Source organism: Callorhinchus milii, unplaced genomic scaffold, assembly GCF_018977255.1.
Source record: "Callorhinchus milii isolate IMCB2004 unplaced genomic scaffold, IMCB_Cmil_1.0 Scaffold9, whole genome shotgun sequence".
In the NCBI taxonomy this organism is placed as follows: domain Eukaryota; kingdom Metazoa; phylum Chordata; class Chondrichthyes; order Chimaeriformes; family Callorhinchidae; genus Callorhinchus; species Callorhinchus milii.
Genome location: NW_024704750.1, coordinates 6,831,454 through 6,852,896, shown reverse-complemented (window position 1 = coordinate 6,852,896; position 21,443 = coordinate 6,831,454). Strand labels below are relative to the sequence as shown.

The following is a 21,443-nucleotide window of genomic DNA, read 5'->3' as shown; positions in this document are numbered from 1 at the left end:
CAGTTATACTTATAACAGAGCACTCGCTTTGCAAGCGAGAGACCTGAGTTCAATTCCAGGCAGGGTGAAACCTTGGGCAAGTTTCCTTATTCCACACAGAGCCTAATAATAATCCCTCCAAAACCCCAAAAAACAATAATAAATTGGTCATTTTCAATCTACGACTGTTTGTGGGACACTGCTGTGCGCAATTGGCTGCCGCGTTTGCCCACAAATATACAGTCAATTCACTTTACAGTGTGTTCTGTGAAGCGCTTTGGGACGTCCTCCCGACGTGAAAAGCGCTATATCAAATGCAAGGATTATTATTATTATTATTATCATTATTATACTATTTCAAAATTGTATATTCCAGGTATAGGACTTCTGTAGGAGTTTATAGGTGTTTCACATTCAGTTGTAATGCTGAAAGAATTATCAATCGTCGCTATTGGCACCAGGCTATAATCTATAAAATTCTTATATTGTCTAACCATCTAAATAATCAAACACACTAAGAAATCTTTAATAAACCAAAGTATGTCATACTTCTTTCAGTGGTATTAAACTGGTGTTTATGTTGGTACAGAGATGCACCAGGTCTGTAAGAAATGAAATAAAGAAACTGAAAACCAGCAACTCGCCTAGCTATGATTATTGCTGGCCTCTCCTTCACAGAATGTTTCACCAAGTTATTATTCAGCAGACTTGTTATCTCTTTGGTAACTCCATACTTAGACCAAAAATATGGTCGCAGAGACGGGTCTTGAAGGAGGCAAGGGAGGGGGCGAGGTGGAGGAACTGCGGGATGGAGTTCCATTCAGAGTATGAATGGAAAAGGGGTAACAAACACATATACTCTTCCAAATATTTTATTAATTTGTTTATTAAAAAAAATCACCAAAGCACAAGTCATAGATTATAACTAAACATTCCATTATTTCACAGAACTTTAAAACTAAAATCTCTTTATATAGTATGGAACATAATTCAAAAATGATCACCACATGCTCCAGAGCGAAGGCTTGTCCAATAAAGATTTTTGTTAAGCCTCAGCAAATACAGTAGTATAGATTAGATTTTTAATTCAATCCTGAAGTTATACGTTTATGGGAGCTATGTATGCAAAGCATTTTTTAAAAAGGCAGATGATACACAAAGTATTAATTGCCTAAACCTAGAGTTTTTAAAATGAAAAAAGAAAACACCTTAGCTTTTTCAGAATTAAATTGAATTAGATCTACAAAAAGTAAACTGGCCCAGGTGTGAACTTGCTACATCAGTGCTGATTCATTTAGTCATTTCCAGAAGATGATTGTGGAGCCTTTCTGGTCTGTAATGGCTCAATACAGCACGTACCATGGTGGGTTTTACTTAATGAGCCATGTGGGAATCCTGATCCCGTTCTTTTTGTTGATATTTTTCAGACTGAAGTGTTTGAGTACAAGTTCAAACTTTCTCTTTTCACCTTATACAATTCATGGCGTTGGCAAGTTAATGGTTTGGGTGAAATATTATAGGGAAGAAAAAGTGATGCACTAAAAATTTATGATTGACAACTCTGAACTCATTGATGTTTTATTATAGAGGAGCTTTATACATTGTCAAAACTCATCATATTTGTATTATTTTCTGTTGCAAATATGAAATGTCTTCTTCAACACTAAAAAGTACCTGCTGTAATGCAGTATAAATGAAGCAGCACATACAGTCATAATTTACAGCCAGTGGACCCAAGACTACCATGTCTTAGCAACAATGTTAATCAGCAAAGCAGAATTACACATCAAACTGTTAAAATTCTCAGATTGTGACATTGCAAGAAGGCACACTTATGAATTAAATTCATTACCAGACACATGGCATTTATTTCAAGTGTCATAATTAATGGCTATTTCAGGCATTCATTAATTACATGAGTGCCCAATATAACACAATGATTCACTGCTTTGTGAATCATTGCTCCCCATTAAGTAGAGTGAAAGAAATGCAGCTGTTCAGAGACCATTTCTTACTAATTTCACTTCTCCACTTTCAACAATATAAAAAGGTTTGCCTTTAAGTGGCTGTTTTTCCACCTGTCAGCCCCAATCCAGACATGATTCATACATATAGTAGTAATGCTGAGAGATGCAATACACTTACTAAAACCTATGTATAAAGCATTATACTCATCTGTTAATTTTAAACAAAAAAGCGGGCATCATCTTCCAAATCAGCCAAGTTTACAGAATAGTTTGAGTTCCAGTCTCGTTCAAACAGCTTCTTTAGCTGATACTGAGCTGTCTCACCAGCTCCTGTGCCATTTTCTGAAGACTGATTAATAATCAGACCTACCCCAGTTGTAGAATTGAAGTAGTCAAAGGACCAGTTTGATGTACCTAGAAGTTGAGATTTGTTTGGTTTAAAAATAGTCTGTTGAAGTTTGAAAGAAAACTTTTCAATGAACTTTGATCTGTATTCATTTATCCATAAAAAGCAGAAATACAGTGAAAAATTAAATGTTTTCTACCATACAGCAGAGAGCGAATGACTTTGTGCAACTTTTGAATACTCACAGCTACACTAAGTGGTATCACAGAGTGTTTGATACTTTACAAAAATCCCTTTGATTCTTACATAGTGACAATTTTTTATACTGCCATTTATCCAAGTTTAAAGTACGCTCTGGAATTTTTCCTCATTTACTTGTGGTTTAGTACTGACACCACAGGTGGATGACATATTAATTTCTTACCTACATATGCCACATTCTCTGTCACAAAGTACTTGTTGTGAAACACTCTCGCATATGGTATGTTGCTGTGCTTTCCCACAGGAACAATGAACAGTTTCTGTCAAAAAGGTGAAACATTTATAAATTAACGTTGAAAAGAAAGTTTGTGAGAATCAACAGTGACACATTGTTTTTTGCAGAAAGAGAGTCAAAGCTTGGCACAATTTCAAGATATTTAATTATTTATTGGTTTTTTTTTACGCAAACTAAGAAGTAAATGAAAAGAATCCCCAACAATTCTTTGAGGCACATTATCTAAAAAAAGTCACCATCAATGGTCAAATTTTCCACGTGAAATATTACATTTTATATGAAGGATCAATGCTGTCAGTGACTTTTATAAAAATAGATTACTCACCACTTCAAAATGGACTTTTCTGATCATTGTAAGGACATGCAGTGATTTAAGGTAAGACAACATGGATTTGTCTGTATGACGCCAGTAACCCATCAACATTTTAACATGCACATGTCGCTCAATAGCTGCTCTTCTCAGTGAGTCGTCAATATGTGGCCAATACCTAGGTTGTAAAGTGAAATGTAGTTCTTCATCTGTAATGAAATTTCTAATGCCTATCCACATCGCACTGATCATCTACGTTACTTACAATTCTTGATGTAGAAACCGTGATGTTGGAAAATATTCCATGACAGACACGTACAGAAATTGTTTTGCGGTGTCAATACCGCTGAGAATAGCATCAAGGTCAGGAGTTCGTCCCTTTGGACATAGGTTAGGAGGCGAACTCTGCAATAAAGGACAACTTTTGGGTGATTTGGCACATTCTAACCCAACTCTAATATAAAAACTAACTCTGATGCAGAACCAATATCCAAAGCCCTGATATAGTATGTGTGCATACTTTTGCTAACAGTGTATCCACATAAAATAAGTTAGAACATTCTTGCATCTCAGGCATGGTCAAACCACACTAAACAACAATAACAAATTTCATTTGTATAGTGCCTTTCATTTTGGGAGGCATTTCATGGATGGTCAAGGATTTTCACCTAAGATGGGACTTGGAATCATGAGGGATGGAGGGCAAGGAAGGTGGGGGTATAAGGGTGACCAAAGACGCGGTCAAAGAGAAGGGTCTTAAGGAGTGTCTTGAAGGAGGTAAGAGAGGGGTCGAGGCAAAGGGACAGAAGACCTGACTGATCAACAATGCCATTTAGGTCAAACTGAAACTTGGCGCAGATTTGCACTGCACTTGGATACATTTCAAGAGCATTTCAAGAGCTGAACCCTGCACAAGTGTTAAGAATTCCACGTTGAAATAATTATCCTGATGGCAAAATATATTAACATTTTCTTTGTTTCCATACATTTCCTGGTGCAGACAGAAAATATACAAGACGACCGTTAAAGAAATAAAGGGGGAAACGTGCTTTATTGCACAGGAAACATCTGCTTCTGATTTTAGAACATTGCTTATCCCAAGCAGATGTGGACAGCATCTGCTAAATCCATCAATTGATTGTTATATATCTATTTCTCAAGTTTCCTCATCTCACTGCTCTGAACATTTATTGAGCATGTGCTTTGGTTTTCTCGGTAATTGCTTGCAAAATTATTCGTTGCTATAATTAAGACGTCAATGCCTGCTTTACTGATGTTAACTCTTTCATCCACAGAAGATCATTGTAAAATGTAGCTTGTGTTTAGTGGAAGACTGAATTATTGTTATTGTTCCAGCTCCTTGGGATGTCTCCTGATGTGAAGGGAACAATATCAATGCAATTTGTTGTTGTTATTGTGACTGTGCATTTGTAGCTAAATGAGGCAGCTAATTTGCACACACCAATGCTCCCCAAACAGCCATGAAGTGGTTTTCTTAAAAAACCTGGGGGAATGTTGGCGAGGACACAAGGAGAACCTCCCTTCTCTTTTCAAATAGTGCCATAGATATTCAAAATCCATTGAACAGACAAACGGGAGCTCGATTTAACATGCCAGTGGAAACATGACACTTCTGTCAATGCAGCAGTGTATTGGGTGGAGGGAAAGGGAGGTGGGATTTATCGACTGGTTGGCAATTGCACTGGTCTTTACTAAATTTACAATGGAATGTTCTTGCATTGCCAAGTTTGTAAATTTACTGATTATCAAAGAATCAACCCACCCACCTCCCGATACCGTAGAAAGAGTTAAATATACATATTGTTTACTAAGGTGTAGCTTGGTGCTTCCTGTGTGGGCCTACAAACTAACCAGACATTTTTCAGTCATGCAGACCTGCACTAATGAATGGTATGTACTAATTAGGTGCGCAGATATGTTGCATCAGTGTCAATGAAACCTATTCACACGTTCTTAATCACTTACTAACACAAACAAAATTCACAGTCTCTCCTAATGAACCTGCTTGTTGACATGCAAAGTAGAAGTTATTTATGCAATTGAGCATAACAACACCAATTGATTACCAGGCAGGGTGTGTTATATTTTATATGCTGCACAGTGCAATTACTGTGTTTCTAGGAATCGAAAGACCATTGTATCCACTCACTGAGAAATATGCCTCTGCAGCAGTTCCATTCAGTTTTATTTTGAGAGGCGTCTCCTTGTTAAATGTGGTGGAGTAACTTGATGGCCACGGAGAAGGAATGGTGGCATTAGACTGGCCGAGATCCCAGTAAGCTTCAAAGATTTTGGAGAAATCATTGGCAAGGCAGCTGCAGTTATAAATCACGGCGCCCAGCTCTTTCACCTGCAAGAAATTACACGGAAATGATCTGTGATCATATCTGATAATATAATAGGGTCCAATTTCCCAGCTAATTGTAGGCATACTAATTTGTTGCACACACTACTAGATCGTACAACTCAGCTTATCAACTCAGTTCATATGATGGGTGGCCTTCGCCTCGTGGTTGTGCTATGGTCCTCCTCCAACCAGAAAAAGATATAAAATTGAAACAAACAAACATCTTGCTACATTAATCTGAGTTGAATCACACTGATAACAGGTTTCAAACAGATTTTAGGAGGTCAGAGTTTTACCTTAAAGTAAATAATGTTAAGATTGGCACAATGAGGTGTAAATGCATTTATTTCTGACATATGGTTAAATTCTGTTTTTAAAATGTTTCTTTCTCACCATCCTTCATAAAGATTGATAAGATTGAAGGATATTCACGTGAGTTTTGGGAACACACAGAGGTTTGAGTGCTGATAATCTCTGTCCTTCCATTTGTGGTTTATGGTGTTGAAGGTCAGGAAACAAGAGACAAAGTCCAAAGGATAGCAATACAAGGGAACAAATACTTCTATGTGCAACTGAAATCTGCTGTGAAAATGTAAATAAACAGATGTGAAGAATTGTTCTTGTGGACATACATACATCCTCCCTCCCCGTATAACAATATATATATATTACTGGACAACATTATAAGACATCAAAGAATGAAGATCCTAAAAGTATGGAGTCTCATGTTCTTTTTAAATTGCCATTCACCAAATATAGTAAGACTTTGGCTTAGTAGGAAAAGGAAGGAGAGGGAGTGGATCATTTGGAATCGGACGAGACCGACAAATGTACAGTTCTTCCTTGGCTTATAAATCTGAAGAATGTTCGGTAAAACAGCAGCATTGCAATCCTGCAGATGCTGTCTATTAGTTCCCCAAGCACACAAGTAGAAATCTAGTGGAATGATGTTGTTCAAATATTTCGTATTCAAAAAATGATAACATTGCAAAGTGCATTCAGTTGATATTTTCCACGTGACACAACCTTTGGTTTCCACCTAATGGAATCTAAGCTTCACTTCAAATTCATAAAGTTTGTGTGCCTGAAAAGATGGGATACAAGTGTCTATAACACATCCAAAATGACTTGAGGTAGGAAGTTGGGTTCTGAAAAAAGTACAATAAGGCAGGCATTTCTCTCACCTGAGTGAGTGATCTCCAATCCATATTCGCACTACCGATGTAAATGTGTTTCTTATCTACAATCCAGAATTTTGTGTGCAATACACCTTTCGTTAACCTATCAAAGTTCACCTTTCTTACTTGAATTCCTGCAACAAAATAAATAGTATGTTCAAAACATTGAGCACCAGCATTAAACCATACATTGTTGCATCTGTAATAAAAATCAAACAAATGTGATAGCTTAATTTGAGATGTAAAACTATCAAGTGCTGCTAGGAAGTAGACATTCTAAATTTCACAGCAAACCACCTCTTTAGTAGTAAATGTCATTTTTTAAAATCTTTTCTATGTCTTTATTTTAAAGTGTTAGCCTTACTATCATTTTTTTCACAAATCAATTTAAAGAACCACAATTAACTTTACAAACCTTGATTTTCTTTGTATTTTTAAAACCTATAAAATCAAGTTATGTGATTATTTTACTTGACAGGCTTGCCTCTGAATTCCTCAAAGTACTTCTGAGGGTTTATCAAGTCAAATTGGAAAAGCAAATGAAAGTTGGACCTTTTCATACACATAAAATGTGCACACAGGAAACACACAAAGTATAGAGTATTATAAGACTTATAAAAATGAAATAACTTTTCCACGACACAATCTAGCACTAAAACAGTGGTTGCTCTCCTAACCATAGTCTCATTTCCTAACAAGCTTATGATAACTGACCATAGTAAAATCAGACATATCAAACAAATGTTCACTTTTTACCTTTCTCCTTAAGAATTTTGAGGTCGGTGGAAACCAGGTGTGGAAGTGACCTTGCACTTGTTGCAATGCGAACACTGACATTACGTAATGGCAATTTCCCCAGTTCTTGAAGGAGGAGTTCACCCTTTTCGGACATCAAAAATAAATAAGACATTAAGACAAGAAACCATAGAATGGAAAAGGTCAAATGGATAACTTTACTTTGACAACTCGGAAGGGATGGCAAAGTAAGTAGGGAGGAATTGGTACAAAAACAACGAGAGTATAACAGCCAAAAGAATGCAGTACTACACCAACAACAAAATTACATTGGTATAGCGCCTTTCACATTGGGAGAACGTCCCAAGGCCCTGGACAGACAGTTTTGGATCTGAGCTGGGGGGTTGGGATCGGGGAGGGTGGAGGGCATGTGGGGGAAGCAAGGAGATTGAAATTAAATACTAAGACAGCATCATATTGTATGTTCATTGTAATCAGCTAGGACAGTAACCAGAAGCTATTTTTTTGTAACTTACAGGCTTGGAGGTGGGGTCGGTGACATTTATATCACTCCCAGCAAGAGTCCAATAAAAGGAGGCAATATCCAGGCTACTTTGGACTATCTTGATGAGATCCATCCAAGAGTAGTATATGGATTGATATTTGGCAGCACTTTCTTCATAGGCCATATCACATGGAATAGTTTCTACCAGAACAAAACTGTGAGAGAATGTGGTTATCGGTTAGCTGCTCTATCAGGGAGGCAAAAAGTTCATGCAATAATGTGGATCTAGTGTAATCTTTGATTTGTATCTTGAAGTAAATTTGTTCAGATTTTTCCCATTGCACTGCATATTTCCTTGAATAAATTAAACAGCTCTAATAAAAAAAGGAGCAATAGGCTGCTTCGATACACTGAAACGTCTGCCTTTCATTTGTTTTATAATATTTATATAACATTTATTATATTTGCCTTGGCAAATAAATGATTTACATTCATAAGACTTGAGCGATTTGGTGAAGTTGCTGGTTCACATCTACCTTTTTTTAAAATATGTGTACCCATCATTAAAAAATACTATTTTGGTCACTCAATCCACGATTATTTGTGGGACATTACTGTGCGGAACTGGCTGCTGCATTTCACCCACAAAATATAGTCAATTCACTTTACAGTATATTCTGTGAAGACGTTTGAAAGGTCTCAACATGTGATAAGGCGCTATATCAAATGCAAGGATTATTATTATTATCATCATCATCGCTCCTGTAAAAGGTTTCTGTGGCAGTTTTAAGATTTTGTTGGTGAAATGCACTTCAAGAATGCCTGAAAGGCTTTTTTTCCTCTTCAGGGCTAATACAACTTTTGCAATCCTGTTGATTTACCTGCAGGGATCATCACAAGAAGCTTTGGTTGCAACTTCCCCGATCTTGTCGGGGTCTGTGGCGTATTCTGCTAACTTGGGGTTGAACAGATCAAACATAATTACCACCAGGCAGAAAGTGAAGAATATGCACAGAACAGTTGGTCCTCGGTGCTGAAAAACAATCACAAGGCATAATAAGCTTGAAAAGCAGAAGCAACAGAGTCCTCCAGTCTGCAATCTTACTGTAAGTTTTCCTCTTCTTTTTGCCTTCAATTTCTCAACAATTATTCTGATCCAAGCGCTCTGAGACGCTACCCTGAGTGAAGGACGCTTCAGAAATGCAAGTTGTTTTTGTTGTTGATCAGGGTTCTACAAAATGCAGTTTTTTCACCCTGCAATAGTACTATTGCTACTATTGTTTTGCTCAAACAATGCACAGAAAAAAATAAAAGATGGAGAAAATAGGTATATCGTCTATTTCGAACGCTACTTTAGAATTCTTTTCTCAGCGTCTTCCCGGCTTCCATGATTTGTTTTAGTAACTTTTAGTGAGTTAGTAAGGTTGATTGGTAAAATAAGCTAAACTTTACTAACATTATAAAAGATACCTCATAGAACCACTTAAAACCTTATATTCTAAAACTGACTTCAGAAAGTAAAAAACACTCAATTTGAACAAATGAAACGTACCATTTATTTAACATTATTCCTTATGTTTCAACAAATTAAAACTGTGTTTAATATTGCTAAAACGTGAATAGTTAAAATGTTAAAGTATCATGCTAAGTTTTAAAAGATTTTAAAAATGTAATTTCAATTGACTCATTTAATCTGCATTGCAAACCATATTGCAGATTGACACATACCAAGACTATTACTGTAAATTTGTATGAAATCTGACTGTTGGGACTCTAAATTGGCTGCCATGTGCATAAAATATAGTTAATTCACTTTACAGTATATTCTGTGAAGCGCTTTGAGACATCTCGATGAACTGATAAGGTGCTATATCAAATGCAAGGACTTTTATTATATATTATTATTATTAAAAAATAACTGCACGTGGCTTGGGTCTCATTACCTACCTGTTTGTTGTTGCCTTTCCGATGACTTGCAACATTTAGACATAAAGGTTCTTCGTACAGAGCTTGTGAAACTTGATTTTCTGGGTTCTTGAAGGGCTTCATTTATATTAGATAAAATTGAAATCTTCTGTAGAACGTGAAGACTATTTTATCAAAGAGTATTAAATCACAATTATTGGAGCAGGACAAAATATCAACAATCAAACCACAGAAATATTAAACGGGTCAAGCCTCTCTCAAGACCAAAAGCAAATGTTTCACGTATTCTGGGTTATTCTGAACTCCTTGAAAGGTTGTGAACAGAAAAGCTATATGTTTCTCTGACACTAGGTGGCACGGTGCAGCTTTAAAATGCAAAAGTTAACAATCATCTTAGGGATCTTATTGTAACACAACTAAATCAACTTCTCGCACTCCTTTTGCGAACTAAATGTTTGTAAATTTTATGTGCTTCCACTTACATCAGTACTTACAAAATGGTTGCTGCCCTCAAAATCCCCTGTGATTCATTTCTGAAATGTCTGGGTTTTCGGTACGAGGAAGGTGGTAGAGTTGGTAAACTCCAAAAAGCAAATGTGTTTCAGGGTCTTCTTCATTATCTTGTTTTTCCCCAAACAAGCTCTATTTGGGAGTCAAAAGTTAATAAAATATCTGTGGTCCAAAAAGGAGTTTTGAACTATTTGAAAGGGTGAATTACTCAATGAGGACTTTCATGAAATCATTATTTTTTAGTCTGTAGGTTTGTGGTATTACAAGTAAAACTCACATAAATCGTATCAATCGGGATCACAATTCATAAGACTTACAGGAAGTATGAGTTACAGGCAAGTTTAAATTATTTAAAATCCGATAAATCATATAAAATCCGATTTAATCAATAATCTACACTACACATTGCCGTGCAAGCGAGACACCTGGGTTCAATTCCCGGCAGGTCGAAACCTTGGGCAAGTTTCCTTACTCCACACAACTAATAATAATCCCTCCAAAAGAAAAACAATAATAAATTGGTCATTTTCAATCTACGACTGTTTGTGGGACATTGCTGTGCGCAATTGGCTGCCGCGTTCGCCCACAAATATACAGTCAATTCACTTTACAGTCTATTCTGTGAAGCGCTTTGAGACCTCGAGAAGACGTGAAAAGCGCTATATCAAATGCAAGGATTATTATTATTATTACACATGTATACTAAAATGCAACTGGTAAGTGGACATGCGGTGTTGCAAGTCAGTATTTTGCTTTATAAAATACAACTAGAATAAAGAAATTTAAGGATTCTTTGGTAGGAAACTGAATGGGACTCGGGTACATGTTTGACTTAGGCGACTGTAAGATTTATAAAGTTAAGATTCATGTGAGTTTTAATGTATTGACTGACTATTCAAAGTACGTATGCCAGTGTGGCATGCGACCATGTAAGAATCCAATCCACAATATTAGCTGAAGCAATGGTTAACTCCGTAGGAATGCACTCAGCACAGACTAGCGATCATTAGGCAGATACTCATCTTTCAAGCATATATCAGTGCCTTTCAATAATCAACCACCAGAAGTTGGCTTGAAGGTCAGAAGTTGATTTGCTTCTCCTGTGCAGAAAAGCCTCCATTTAGTTTTGAACTTAGTGGCATTTGCCATCTTTTCATAAACAGATGAGCTAAAATCAGGAACTTAAATAATTTAAAGCAGGATTGTTTTGTTCTGAATCAGAATATTTTGTTCTGAATCAAACACATGAAACAATTCTGACTTTGAATTTAGTTCCTATTTAACCTTGATTGCAGAATGAATTCTTAAAGGTTATGAAAGAGCTTTATTTTACATTGAAACACATTTTAATAACACAGTAGTTTATAACACCAAATAGCACAGAAAATAACAACAGTGGATTATTTTTCGACAAAGATCATCAGTAATGAAGTCCGACCGAAAGAAGAACCAAGATGGAAGTTTCACTTCTTTGTATCTAACTTATTATTATTTATTATTATCCGACATTAGATAGATAGCATTTGGTGTTACAAAGCTTCTCCATACTTCCTGTTATTTCTTTCCCTGATAAATTATTTTTTTGTAAAAAATTTTTTTGCATTATTTGACCATAATAAAAATAAAACTATGGGAAACCCATATTCTAACACAGTATTTTGAAGCCATTGAAAATCAGCACCTGAGAGAGGTTCAAGAGAATCTGGATTCAGTTTACGATCGTGGGATTGGTTTCATGTCAAAATGGTAGATCCTATTAATACACCTTTTTGTCGCAGAAAAGCTAAAATCAGGAACTTAAAAGGTCATGTTTTGTTCTGAATCAGGTACACCAACAACCATGAAGTACATTTATAATTTATCTGGAGTTTTGTTAACTAGGATACCAGGAGAAATCGCAGGAACAAAGAAAGGTTGAGGAATGGTGAGTGAACAGGATTATCTGAACATTCAGTTGCATATGTTGCATCATATGTTGCATCATATGCTGAATAAATAGAAACATTGTAGAGTTGCTTAAAACCGCAACTAATATATGGGCAATATTGTTGTATCATACTCTGAATAAGTAGAAACATTGTACATAATAATAATCCTTGCATTTGATATAGCGCTTTTCACGTCTTCTAAACGTCCCAAAGCGCTTCACAGAATATACTGTAAAGTGAATTGACTGTATATTTGTGGGTGAACGCGGCAGCCAATTGCGCACAGCAATGTCCCGCAGACAGTCGTGGATTGAAAATGACCAATTTATTATTTGCTTTGTTTTTTTGGAGGGATTATTATTAGGCTCTGTGTGGAGTAAGGAAACTTGCCCAAGGTTTCGCCCTGTGCCTGGAATTGAACTCAGGTCTCTCGCTTGCAAAGCGAGTGCTCTAACCGCTGAGGTACAGGACTCTACCATAATACCTGCACTTGATATAGAACTTTATCATGTCACTGAGTTCTCTCGAAGAGCTTCACAATACACTGTAAAGTGAATTGACTGTATATTTTGTGGGCACAAATTCTTTACAAACTTTTTTTCCCCAGGGATAATGTTAATTACCTTTCACTCAATGATTCACACAACCCTAACCCAAGAATTCCTAATGCAGTGGGGTCTGAGAAAGATATTTCACAAAAGATCACGCACAGCTTCTATTGAACTGCGTTACAAATTCTAGCCTGAACTTTTATTCAAATATTACACACTTCTATTTTGGAAACACACATCGCTCTGTATTTTATATTTTGCTGAATAAACCTACTAACCAGAACCACTTACGAGGGAGTATATGCAACTGAGTGTTCAGATAATCCTGTTCACTCACCATTCCTCAACCTTTCTTTGTTCCTGCGATTTAGGTTATGAAATTAGTGTCGAGGGACATCCCAGGAGCAGATGTTTATTATAGAATCTCTTTCGATGACAGAGAAGAACGAATGCTCTGCGGGCTCACTGTCTTTTTGCAATATCAATGAGTAAAATACAGGAACAAAGAAACGCCAGTAAGCAGACAAATACAACTTTTTAAGAACGTGTAAATTCTGATTTGTGCATTTCCCTTTTAAAGTTCTACAAGGTGTTTTAACTGAAACGATTACAGCTGCACTCAGACTTCTGCAAAAAATAGAAATGCTTAAATTATATTTGCCTATAAAATTGATACAATATGTTCATAATATAGGGAATACAATCAAACATGTAAGGACCTGGATTCACATATAAGCTAAAATTGCAGATTAATACTTACCAGTATTCTGAATAAAATGACTTGTCCAGAAGCTGTGTGGCTACTTAAGCAATTTATTTTTTCATTCAAACTGTGCAGCTGCTATGACGTAACGAAACTCAGTTTTATATTTTACGACTGTTATTCAAGTGCCCACTTCCTTTTTTAAAGTTCAGCTCACTTCTGGTAAATACATTTCATGGTCAAATAATTCACATTTAAGTAAACAGAGTTTTTTTCTTTGCAACACTGAATGCAAGTTGAGGAGTTTTTGTATCATGGGACGGATGGTAAGATACCATTTCATACATTACTTAATAAGATGACCGATAGCCCCCAAATCTCCCTTCTTAGATAGATCTTCTAGCTGTTGAGGTTTATAATTGTTTAGCAAATTTACTGATTGTTTCCCATAGCACAAAAAACTCGAGGCAATATTCATCCAATGGGCAGAGACATCAATTATACCCAAATAGCAATGGCCTCTATCTTTGAGCACTTTATTCAGACATCCTCCTATAAGGCACAATATCAAACGCAAGATTTATTTTTATAATTTTCCATCTCCTACCTCAGCTAGTTTATGGCAGAACATTGGTAGGCAGTTTGTGGTGTGAACTCTCAAGGAATAGGAACTAAGACAGCTCACAATTTCACAAAAGGACAGTTCCAGCAAACCTCCCCACCTCCCCCCACCAACATCCTCCTGTCTGTCAAAGTAGGGGTAGTTCTGTAACCATGCTGTGAAGTTTAACAAAATAAGTGTGAACAAATAAATTGATCACCTATTCAACTGAATACTCACTTTTGTACTTTAAGAATAGGATTTGTACGCCAACTTCATGGATTACCATGACACACTGCAATGGCTATGAAGAATGGTTTATTATAATCAAGTTCCATGGCAAAAATTAAATAGCAATTCAAAATTATTCTGATATGCAAAACAATTTAAAATCAGAAATTCTTTCATCCTAACAAAATTTACATACAATGTCATTTAATGTAAGGCAACAAAATAAATTACACCATGGCAATTGGCCAAAATAATGGAAGAACGCTGAAAATATTCAGCTTTATACAACAGTGTGCAAAAAGTCAAATATACCATCCAGTGAAAGCTGAAGAGCACATAGATATACAAGTATAGTACCAAAAAAGAAATTACACGATCCATCTTGGAAATGAAAGCTGTACAGTTGCAATTCTCTTGTGTAATTAAAGTTGGTTTCGTTACATGCAAAACAATAAAATGAACCACAAAACAGTAGCAGCACATTAGCAACAAGTGCTAAGACAATTCAGTTCAGAACATTCTATTCCTACACAGACAGATAGGACATTATAATGATGCAAATAACCATTCTTCCTGCATGGATTCCAAGACTTTTAAGTGACGTTTTAACTTCTAGAGGAAGTATTTAATGTACCCAATTTTAAATTGAGAATTTAAGATATTTTTCTCTCCATTTAAAATCTTTCACATTTCTTGGCATAATTGTAATATTGGCATAATTGTAATTTGACAGCTATTAAAAAATAATAGAAAGGTCCTCTTAAAAATGTAAACCTTTAACATAAATCACATTGTGTTCTTTTTGCAATGGATATTAAGTTTTAGAAGTTAGTGTTGTATCCTTCAGCTGTAACATCATTACCTTCTTCAAAGCAACTGTCTCGATCGGTGTTTAATTAGGAAAACATAAATAGTTACTGCTGCACGTAAAACCAAAAAGGGATCCACGGATGAAAAGTAAATGTGCACTGCATTATTTACAATTTAAACTATAACTTGAATAGACGTTAAACAGAAATTAAACAGAAAAAAGGCAATAACGACCACATAACGACCCAATGATTTAGTACATTCTTGCTTCACAGGACCATATAGTACACACAACACAAATATTGTATATATATATGTGAGACTTGTGTAATATGCATGGTTGTTGTACCCTTCTGAGATGCTGGACTGAGGATGATAGCCACATTTATAACTGAATCAGTGTCACATACAAGGTCTTAAGCAATAGCTAGCATACAAACGTACATACAGGGCACATATAGGAAATTGCTAAACTAATCATATAGGTCACAGGCAAATAGTTGGTCACATTTTGCCTTGTGTACTGCTGATACTCTTTTTCACTTATTCAGCTACTACGTAGTTCTGGAAACTGCTGCATGAAGACAGTTTATTTTGTTTAAACCAACTAAGAAAGCTTAGTTCATCAATTGATCACGGAGGCAGATCTATTGTGATTTCAACAGGTAGAAGTGCAAGAGAAAATAATCTGATCTTTGTCTCAGTTATTATGATGAATAGATTTGCTGAAGTGCTGAATAACATTTGCCAGATCAAAGGCCGTGAAACAGTTCTGAAGTGTATCATCATACTAATAACTATTGGAATGTACAAGATTTAAAGATTCCAACTTTCACAGAACTTATTCATTGAGGTTTTACACAATATTAACAGTCCAGTCCATCACGACGAAGATCCTAAGAGGTTTGCAAAGAAACTTATAATCCTTTTAGGTCTTACCCCTGAATAGAAATCAAAGTTTGATGCATAATTCAACTTTTTTTTTAACGCAACAATGAATGCCGACTACATTATAATTTGTATTCATCCAATTCAGAAAATAGATTTTGGGCAGGTTTAGCAATTAGTGTTGAGCATAAGTAACCATTTTTGCCAAGTTAAAAGTTAGAATTTTGTTACAGAAATATTTCAAAGATTATTAATCTTTGTTATTTCTCAAAGTGCAACACTTAGAATCATCTGGCAACTCTACAGCTAGAGTATAGTTTCACGTGGAATTATCCAGATATCATCACTCGAAGCACTGTTTCAAATGTCACTCGCATGCCCTGGCCTCCCAAAAGGAGAATTTCATAGATTTTTGCCTGAGGTGCTAGAAGAAGCATTAAGTCAGTCAAAGAAGTTGGTCAGAGGACAATCCTGTCCCATACAGCCCACCCCCGGTCAGTCAATACAGATTTTAGTACCAGTAGAAGCTACAGAGAAGTTTGTTGACCAAACTGTGCTAGCTACACTTTGAAGGAGGTGGCATACAGCTCAGTGGAAACAGGAAAAGCTTCAAAGAAACACAATTTCCATATTGACTCTGCTACTTCAGGCTTGACATTTCAATAATTGACATAGCATTTGTGCACTACATTTTCTGGTTTGAATGCGTCTGCTTTGTTGTCATATAAAACTGAGTGGCCAACCTTTCCAGATGTTATGAATTATACTAAAAGTTGATAGTTATGTGGAAATGTGTTTACTTGTGTATTTAAATGTGTCGTTTCTTTTTTTTAAATTAGTCTCTTCCAGCATAAGTGAGTTACAATGCCTACGTGCACATGCTATAGTTATAACAAAAGAACACACAGCAACTCCAAACAGCTAAATTAAGCAACGTGATAGGAGGAAGCAAATGATTAATTTTATCCCTTCCATTAGATTTAATATTAAACAAGCACATTGATCTAATTAACGTTAGATAACATATGGCATAACATTGTTATGTCAGAAGATGGCATAAAATGAGAATGGAGAATATGCAGTCATTGCTCAACTGTTGCTCATTTGTGCTGAAACCTGGCATGCAGAGGTACAACCTGTGCAATTAATTTTCTTCTTCAGTGCATGATAATGGCATACAGTATTTAAATGGCATAGCCTGTGTGGAACTGAAATACCCTGCAGAACTCTAGTTTGATTCTATCTGGCCTCTCTGCAGAACATGTGCTGCTCCTTGCGTTGTGAAGCCTAACTAAAAAGACAATATTATCCCTATATTCCACCTTTTCAATAAGTACTTTTTGTGCAATATATCACTTACAACATTATTCTATGAAGCGTTTCACAACCACCCATACAGAAATTGACAAAACACTGATCAAATAATAGCAAAAACAAAAATAAAACATACCACTCATTCAGAGCATAGTGCCTATGTCTTACACATTTGATTAAACCATGGTATATTGAGTGTTGCATTCAGAATCGGACTCAATGCTGTCTGCATCTGAAGATATCTGAGGTGGTTTAGTGGTGGTGCGTACATGCTCCTTCAATAATGGTGTTGTTGATTTTGGCAAATCCTTTGATGATTCCACAGAATAAGCAGTCCTTTCTTTCATGTTCATGGCTGCAGCAGAACTCGATGAGATTTGATTTCCAGTCAAAGCATCCAATGATCCATCTGGATCTATGATTGTATCGATTACTGTGAAACAACAGAGGTTAGTTAGTATCTCTGTGCTACTAATAAAAAGTGTCATCAGTCACATGATTAGCATACACCACATGCCAGTGTGCAAGAGTGACCGGCTATAAAATAGCTGTTCGAACAATCAAGAGGACTTCTCACCATTGCCAAGCTGGTCAAGGCCTTGCCTGAGGGTAAGAAGCCCAAGAAGCTCAAATCCGAGCCTGCACTGAGTTAGCTGTAGTCAGCAATGGCAGTGGATGGAGATTCTATATTTAGTATGGGTTAGGGAGACAGCATTCCTGTTTCCGAATACTATGAAGTAACTCCAGACCAGAACAAACTTGGGCTTGGTTTGTTATTTTAACAGTAGAACAGCCTGCTGGAACTGATTGTTGAGTCTCCAATGGACCGGCAAATTAGACAAGGTACTAGAAAGCCGTCTACAAATATGGATCAGAACTCAAGCACACTGAGTATTGTAGGGGATGGGAGAAAATGGGAAAGAAATTAAATTGATAATCAGGAGAATTTTTTTTTTAAAAAATGCACAAGTTACATTAAGTGAGATAATTTAATCTTACTAACCTTCCAATTGCTTCTGAACTCTTCTCAAGTCCTTAAAGATGGAGGATATTTCCTGCAACAGAAAAGACCAAGTTAATACATTTACAACATCAGAAAAGACCAAGTTAATAATTAATAACTTTTTGAACTATGAACGGAACATTTAAAGATCAGTATGTTTAAGCTACTGCTGAGGAAAGGTCATTAATAAATATTTTTAAGTTTGGTTAACAATCTTAAACCACAATACCAATTGAAGGTACAGATACAGAAACTGGATTTGAATAGGTTATTACAAATGCATTCCACCTAAGACGAGTGTTTTCATAATCTAAGCATGGGAATAATTATTTTAAAATAATGGTTATAGCTTTCATAACCTCCTCTGAAAACACTTGCTAAATTTTGCCAATACTCCTATATTAATTCGAATTCCCCTTCTCCCCCACTCAAAAAATAGAACTGACCAATTACCATATCTTAATTCCTTTTGGGACTTAGGGAGCAAGTTTTCATTTAATCACTATTGGTTTATCTATTTTAATGGAGCACACAAATTCTTTCAAATGCAAAATGAGGAAATGAAACTGAACTGAATAAGTGGAGTAGAACAGTCAACACAAGCAACATTAATTAAGCGCCTGTTTTAGGAACTACAGATTAGCAACAATACCTTATTTGATGTTTTGAGAATTGGCACTTCATTTTCAGAATTGATTTTGGCCTCAATTTCTTCCCAGTTCCTTTCCTTGTTTTGAAACAGAATCCTAAAATTCAATAACAAATTTTAAAGATATGGTGTTCAAAAGCCAGTATTAATAATCCCTCCAAAACCCAAAACAATAATAAATTGGTCATTTTCAATCTGCGACTGTTTGTGGGACATTGCTGTGCGCAATTGGCTGCCGCGTTCGCCCACAAAAAATACAGTCAATTCACTTTACAGTGTGTTCTGTGAAGCGCTTTGGGACGTCCTTCCCACGTGAAAACGCTATATCAAATGCAAGGATTATTATTATTAGCTTGGATGTTTGAGAATCAATATTCACACAATTATCTACAATTTAGTATTAAATTAGCCTATCAAAAATAAACATATAAAGTATAATATGTTAAAATAGTAAGTTGACACATTAGGTATCTTAGATAGGCTTGCCTCTCTTGAAGCATCAGATGACTAAAAAAAATCAGAGGCTCAAGATGTCACCATACAAAAAGCAATGAAAAACTGTGTTTTATGATTTCTCTGAATAATGATTCTGTTTCTAATTACCCTGCAGAGAATCATCTATCCCAATCTTACATGATTTAATTTCAATAAATTTACTCACTTTATTTTTGCTGCAGTTTGCTCCATATTTTCTCTTATATACTGTGATAGCTGGGAGACTGAGTTCCACATCAAATTATCCAGTATAACCTGAAATGTGACACATGCTCAGTACACAGTCACCTGCTAAACTAAATCAAGTAAAATGCGTATTCTTGAAGGAGAAAATAAAATCATACTAATCAGAAATAGGTTAGTTTCAGTTTGGTGAGCAGAAAAGAGTTTTAAATATTCAAAATGAACACCTTAAAAACATGACAAGCTTTTGATTTTTCCTAAAAGCTACAACTAAATTAGAAAGGTCAAAGAAAAATTTTCATAGAAAAATGTGCTGCACATGTTTAAAAAGCAACACATTTTTGAAAAAAATCCAAATGATAACACTTTACAAGGATTTAGGAATGTGTTAGCTACAAAACAGGCTTCTAATACTCAACTTCAGTGCTTTAAAGCTTTTTGAAACTTTATTTACCCCAGTACAACTTTTTTGCACATTTAGAAAATACTTGATCAGGAGGGCAGGAACACAACAATCCAAAGCTGCTGTCTATATTCTCTGCTACTGAAGGTGCCAATAACCACTCAGGCACAACTCTCTCCCCTATGTTAAGAGCTTCCACAACCTAGGCTTGGTGCATACACTTGTCAATTTGTTGGTGTGATTACTTAACACTCCTGTACAAATTCAGACATCCCATCCAAATCAATGATGGCTTACAATATGCTATTTAATAATCCTCAGATATGATATTTGTCTAAAACGTATCAGGTGCAACGATTTATCAAGTTTTGTTTAAACAATTTTTTAAAAAAATAATTAAATTCTTACAGATGAGCCTTTTTTTTGTGAAAAAACACCCACCCAGTATTTAATGATAAAGTCTACAACCACAGCATATAAAGTCTATTTCAAAATCCTAACTACCATCAAAGAAAAAGGTTATTGTTGATATATTGTCAAGTTTACTTATAATGCAACTTCTGTTTTATTAAGTGAAAGGATTAAATAAATTACCTAGGTCCTCAATAAAAATATTGAAGACACACAAAAAACATAGCATTTCTTAAAACTATTGACATTTGTGAACAAACAGAAATCCTCCTACAATTAAAAAAAAAGATTTAGGCTCCCAACAGCCTAAATGTATAAAGGCACTTCCCAATGTAGCATTCTGAGATCTGAACAATGATTCTGTTTCTTTACCATCCTTTTGCTGAAATAAACATTGGATAGATATACTATTGTTGAATGCAGTACTCAGGAGTAGTGAAGTGATAAATGATTTCACGTAGGATATAATTAGAACATCATCAGCACCATCACAGGGTAAATGCCTTGAAAAACTAGTCTACAACCACAGCATCCAAGATAAGATGATGGGCCCATTTTCAGAAGTGGGAATTGATATCATTAAAATATAAAAAAAGAAACAGACAACCTCTTCTCTGGTCCACGTTCTTCGTTTTGAATCTGGATCTTTGTTATCATTCAGATTTTGATCCAAATCTTTCTTAATTCCTGAAGATTCTGGGGGAACCTTTTGGAAGTTCAGACTTGCTTCAGGAATGTGCTGCACCAACTGAAAAAATGTGTAAGCTGCATTTAAAATCTTGGAATTTAAAACATAACATGGTTAAACTTAATGTGAAACGTATATAAATTAAAGTAAAGCAAATGAAAACTAAACAAGGCACCTGCGATGGATGGGACTTCCGTGAAGATGATGTTGATATCTGGGTTTAGAAAATAAGTTAAAATGAAATATTAAAATGAAACATTAAAAT

The 21,443-nt window shown here is 35.6% G+C and overlaps 2 protein-coding genes across 7 annotated transcripts in view; both read right to left on the bottom strand.

Moving 5' to 3' along the window:
• Window positions 1-791: 791 nt before the first annotated feature.
• LOC103175282 (5'-3' exonuclease PLD3) lies at window positions 792-13,632 on the bottom strand. Of its 5 annotated transcripts, XM_007888231.2 has the most exons (12): window positions 13,560-13,632; window positions 10,305-10,452; window positions 9,832-9,974; window positions 8,766-8,917; window positions 7,916-8,099; window positions 7,401-7,524; window positions 6,651-6,778; window positions 5,269-5,469; window positions 3,364-3,503; window positions 3,114-3,276; window positions 2,717-2,813; window positions 792-2,360 (listed from the first exon to the last, which is right to left on the bottom strand). In XM_007888231.2, the coding sequence occupies exons 3-12, from the start codon at window positions 9,931-9,933 to the stop codon at window positions 2,164-2,166; spliced, it is 1,488 nt and encodes a 495-aa protein (XP_007886422.2). In that variant the 5' UTR covers window positions 9,934-9,974; window positions 10,305-10,452; window positions 13,560-13,632; the 3' UTR covers window positions 792-2,163. The 5 variants fall into 5 exon arrangements, with proteins under 5 accessions (XP_007886422.2, XP_042194018.1, XP_042194019.1 ...); XM_042338084.1 differs by lacking the exon at window positions 13,560-13,632 and having other exon boundaries at window positions 10,293-10,639; XM_042338085.1 differs by lacking the exon at window positions 13,560-13,632 and having other exon boundaries at window positions 9,832-9,958; window positions 10,293-10,639.
• Window positions 13,633-14,404: 772 nt separating this feature from the next.
• cep170ba (centrosomal protein 170Ba) overlaps window positions 14,405-21,443 on the bottom strand; it is a 29,593-nt gene continuing 22,554 nt past the window's right edge. Inside the window, exons 14-19 of one of the 2 annotated variants that reach the window (XM_007888235.2) lie at window positions 21,354-21,392; window positions 21,098-21,238; window positions 19,660-19,748; window positions 19,002-19,095; window positions 18,350-18,401; window positions 14,405-17,779 (exon numbers count right to left, since the gene is read on the bottom strand). In XM_007888235.2, coding sequence (XP_007886426.2) covers window positions 17,523-17,779; window positions 18,350-18,401; window positions 19,002-19,095; window positions 19,660-19,748; window positions 21,098-21,238; window positions 21,354-21,392 — 672 coding nt within the window. In that variant the 3' untranslated portion in view covers window positions 14,405-17,522. The remainder of the gene's footprint in view (window positions 17,780-18,349; window positions 18,402-19,001; window positions 19,096-19,659; window positions 19,749-21,097; window positions 21,239-21,353; window positions 21,393-21,443) is intronic. The other variant, XM_042338038.1, reaches the window with a different exon arrangement.